At 39.4% G+C, this 4,897-nt stretch overlaps 1 protein-coding gene across 1 annotated transcript in view; it reads right to left on the reverse strand.

Annotated features, from left to right (window-relative positions):
• PAICS (phosphoribosylaminoimidazole carboxylase, phosphoribosylaminoimidazole succinocarboxamide synthetase) overlaps positions 1–4,897 on the reverse strand; it is a 42,437-nt gene continuing 37,540 nt past the window's right edge. Inside the window, exon 8 of the mRNA XM_011961261.1 lies at positions 1–530. Within this exon, the coding sequence (XP_011816651.1) occupies positions 367–530 (164 nt within the window). The 3' untranslated portion in view covers positions 1–366. The remainder of the gene's footprint in view (positions 531–4,897) is intronic.

Consider the following 4,897-nt stretch of genomic DNA (forward strand, 5'->3'; position numbering starts at 1 on the left):
AAAAAAAAAAAAGAAAATACAAGTCTGGAAAAACATAGCTGGGAGTCAGTAATGCCAGTTTTAGCTGAGGGAGTTAAGATTATTTAATCAGTGTTACGGAAGAAACTCAATAGTAGTGACCACCAATACTTAAGGAAAAAAGGATAAAATAAGAGGAATGATAAGGCTGGCTGAAATATCTTGGTGTCTAACCTAAGAAAGGAGAGGTTAGGTGTTCATGTTTATTAATATGGATTAATATTTATTAACAGAAGCATTTATTCACTAATACATTTTATTTGTGTTCTCTAATTTAAAATTACCTTTTCATTTTGCTTGATTTTCCTTCAGCTAAATTAGAACTTTGTAGTTTTTCCCCTAAAAAATTCAATGGCATTCTCTGATTTTCTTGTCAGCCTGCTTCAAGGAAATCCATGTGTTCAAAATGCTTGCTCGCAGTTTGCTCCATACCAAATGGTTGTTTAATCCAAATATCTGAGCAGCAAATTGAGCTGATCCTTCTGGAGAAAGTATGGTTGAACAGCCAAGACCTATTGGTTCAGAAAGGAAAAGACAGAAAATTGAGCTCAATAAATAATGAAAATACAACCTCACAAAAAATTTTATACTCAGAGCAGTCCTGCCACAGAAAATAAAAAGCTACTGCATTATTCTAAAGTAGAATCTCTAGAAGAACTGTCTTTAATACCGGAGTGGTAAAGTGATTATAAGAGGAAAAGCAGTATTACCTGCCATGAAGAGACATTTTATATATATCATCTATCACCCTTCTTACAGAATTCACTTACAAAGAAACTTACCTTTTGAAAGTTCTGTTCACATACACTATCCCTTTCAATCCCTGGCAAGAGCAACTGAAGTAAAATAAGGGTCAAGGTAAGTGGCCAGAAGTACCTGTTCTTAGACAAACCTGAGCTATGTTGTTTTGATAATTTTCTAACTAATCTTTCTGTCTGCATTTGAACTATTTTAACATTTTTAAGCAGTAAAAAAAAATCAAATCCACAGAATAATTTTAGGAAATGTCAAGTTATAAATAAATAGTAATAAGATCCAAGACAGCAGAATAAGAAAGTAACATCCTAGGGGCCACATGTCTGCTCAGGCAGAGTGTCTTGAGGTGGTACTATTATGTCTAGTGTTTGCTAGAATCAGGGACTATATCCAAAAGCTCCATTTTCACAGTATTCTTGGAATTCATCAGGCTCTTTGACTACCATTATCCACAACAAGAACAGAGTCAAATACAAATCACAAGGCCAATTTACTAATTTGTATTAACACATTATTTTATGGAGCTCCACCCATTACTGTGTGGTATTGGTCAAGTTACTTCATGTTAATTTATTCTCCTCTTCTGTGAGAAGGGAATTGTAACTAGTAGCTACCTGATGTGACACTTCAATGAGTTAATAATATAAAGTGCTTAGAGCATTGCCTGGTACACAATATGTGCTCCAAGAATGTCAACCATTATTGTTAGCACACTGGGTAGAGTGCTCCACTCTAATAGTTGAAATAACCTGTGTCTCCTGCCCAGGACACCCTTTCTGGTAAAAGAATAGCTTAAATTGTTAAAAAAAAAAAAAAAAGTTATCTAGTGAGCATGACATCAGAGATGAGAAATATGGGCAGTCTTCAGGATTTTACACAGGTTACTGTAAAACTACTCCTCAAAAGATTCTAGTGATCATTATGTACAAGTCTTCCAGATTATCTGTCACTCCTGAAACGGCACTACTATAAAAATTGCCAATTTTTTGCTCATCATGCTCCCCTTTTGTAAGTTCCATGGATATCTATACAATTCTGGCATAAATTTGGTTACAGCTTTATTTGTAGCTGCCAATTTTTAGCTTGAGACATTTGTATAGTCACATCTTGTTAAAGATAGCTTAGGCACAAAATTTAATTCTCAGAGCTTATAAAAACAGCAAAGGGAATAAAGGAAATAGGCATGAACACACAAGGCCAGATAACAGCAGTAACATTTTGGCAATTGAAAGGCAAATAGAGTAGTAGCTAACTTAGCAGACCAAGAAAACTTAATCAAAATTAGCTGGGCGTGGTGGTGCATGCCTGTGATCTCAGCTACTTGGGAGGCTGAGGCAGGAGAATCACTTGAACCTGGGAGGCAGAGGTTGCAGCAAGCTGACATTGCGCCATTGCACTCCAGCCTGGGCAACAAGAGCAAAACTCCGTCTTAAAAAAAAAAAAAGAAAAGAAAAAAGAAAAAGAAAGAAAACTTAATCCTAAACTGAAAGCAGGGAAGATAAGCAGCAACATGATTGACATTACAGAACTTCCCGAAAGGTTGACTGACTAAATTAGTGGCACCAGATACCTTTGGAAGGGAATAGAGACTAATAAGATGACTGACTCGACGTCTAAGAAGCAGCTAGGCCCTCATATCTCCTTCTCCACTCCATCTACCTGAGTAACTGCCTCTTTAAAGCACTGTAGCAATTTTTTTTCTTTTTAAACATTATTTTTTTCTGAGACAGGGTCTCGCTCTGTCATCCGGAGTGCAGTGGTGCCATCACGGCTTACTACTGCCTCAACTTCCCAGGCCCCAGTGATCCTCCCACCTTGGCTTCCCAAGTAGCTGGGACTACAGGAGTGTGCCACCATGCCTAGCTAATTTTTGTATTTTTGGTAGAGACGGGGTTTCGCCAGGTTGCCTAGGCTGAGCTCAGGCAATCCACCAATCTCTGCCTCCCAAAGTGTTGGGATTATAGGCATGAGCCACCATGCCAGACCTTTAATTTTTCTGAAGGTAAAACAGACTTCACAGTCTAGGTGTCTTTGAACCAGGGGACACCAGACACTTTTCTTCTCTGAGTAATTCTGGTCAACGCTTAAGAAAATACCTAGACATTAATGTGAGGGGTTATTTGAAGAACAATCACTACCAGATACACCCCACAGTGAAGCCCAATTTTGACACACACCACCCATTTGAAGTTTCCAATTGGTTTTTTATAGTACTCCACTCTTAAAAAAGCAAACAGCCAAGGATTACCAGACAACTGAAGAAAGTAACTATATGCAACAGACTGTAATCATCTTCTCCAGAGAACAAAAAAGAGCTCTTGGAAATTTAAAAACACACAAACACAAACGACAACAACAACAAAAGCCCAGAAAACAAAAACCAAAAGAAATATAAAAACATCGTGTAAAAAAAACCAGAGGCAGTGGTTCCTATCCAATCCCAACACTTTGGGAGGCTGAGGTGGGAAGATTGCTTGAGCCCAGGAGTTCAGGACAAGCCTGGGCAACATACGAAGTGCCCATCTCTACAAAAAGTAAAAAAATTAGCCAGGTGTGATGATGTGGGCCTGTAGTTGTAGCTACTTGGGAGGCTGAGGTGGGCGGATCACATGAGCCTAGGAATTTAAGGGTCCAGTGAGATAGGATCACGCCATTGTGCTCCCACCTGGGCAACAGAGCAAGATCCTGTGTCAAAAAAACAAAAACAAAAACACCTGTATCCAAAATGAAGGCCGGGTACAGTGGCTCACGCCTGTAACTTCAGCACTTTGGGAGGCCAGGGCAGACAGATCACCTGAGGTTAAGAGTTCGAGACCAGCCTGGCCAACATGGTGAAACCATGTCTCCGCTAAAAATACAAAAATCAGCCGGGCGTGGTGGTGCACACCTATAATCCCAGGTACTTGGGAGGTTGAGGCACGAGAACCGCTTGAACCTGGGAGACGGAGGCTGCAGTAAAGCCGAGATTGTGCCATTGCACTCCAGCCTGGGCAACAGAGCCTGACTGCATCTCAAGGAGGAAAAAAGAAAGAAAAACTCAATGGAAGGGCTGGAATGTAAAATTGAGGAAATATTCCAGAAAGTATAGCAACAAGACAAGTAGAATAGAAATCAAGGGAAGACCAAATTTGAATGAATTCAAAAATGAGAGAAGAGAGAATATGGAGGGGTAAGAAAATTAAATAATTCAAGGAAAATAGGGACTAAGAAATTAGAATTTCAGATTAAAAGAGCCCACCAAAAGTCCATAATGCAAACAGACTCAGCACGTCACATCTGTGTAAAATTTAAGAACAATGAAAACAGACAAAAGATCCTGAAAGTTTCCAGAGAGAAAATTCCTGAGAAACCTAGAATCAGACTGGTGGAAAAGCAGTGGAGTCCTCAACTGTGGATGTTTGGAGACAGTGGAGTAACAATGCTCCCAAAATTCCAAGGCAAAATGATTTTCAGCGTAGGATTCTAATTTGATAATAAGTATAGGGCTTCAATATAAACATTTCAGATATACAAGGTATCAAAATTTACCTTTTGTATTCTTTTGCCCCTAAGTTCAAGAATGTACTCCAACAAAATAAAAATAAACCAAGTAAGGGGAAAACACGGGAGATCCAAGCCTAGAGAAAGGCAAAATGGGCCTCTAAAATGATGGTAAAGGGGGATCCTAAGACAACAGCAATACAGGATGCCTAGAGAAAAGCCAGTCCACTGGACCAGGTTGGAGGGCTCAAGGACTTAGTATACTTGACATGTATCATGACTGGATATATACAGCTATGACAAAAGTTAGGGATTTCAGTAATAAAGCAAATCTGCTCCTACTGAAACAATATTGACCCTCATAAACTGCAGAATGTCAGATCTTATCTTGGTCTATAATGAACAAACCACTGATGTGATCCAGTTCCATCAGCCAAAAGGGGACTTCCCTATGTTATTATCTTTTATCCCCAATTTTTTATTTTGAGATGGAGTCTCACTGTGTTGCCCAGTTTGGAGTCCAGTGGTGCAATCCTGACTCACCTCCGCCTCCCAGGTTCAAGTGATTGTCCTACCTCAGCCTCTGAGTAGCTGGGATTACAGGTGCTCACCACCATACCCAGGTAATTTTTGTATTTTTAGT

The sequence above is a fragment of the Colobus angolensis genome, unplaced genomic scaffold (assembly GCF_000951035.1).
Source record: "Colobus angolensis palliatus isolate OR3802 unplaced genomic scaffold, Cang.pa_1.0 Scaffold54, whole genome shotgun sequence".
Classification (NCBI taxonomy): domain Eukaryota; kingdom Metazoa; phylum Chordata; class Mammalia; order Primates; family Cercopithecidae; genus Colobus; species Colobus angolensis.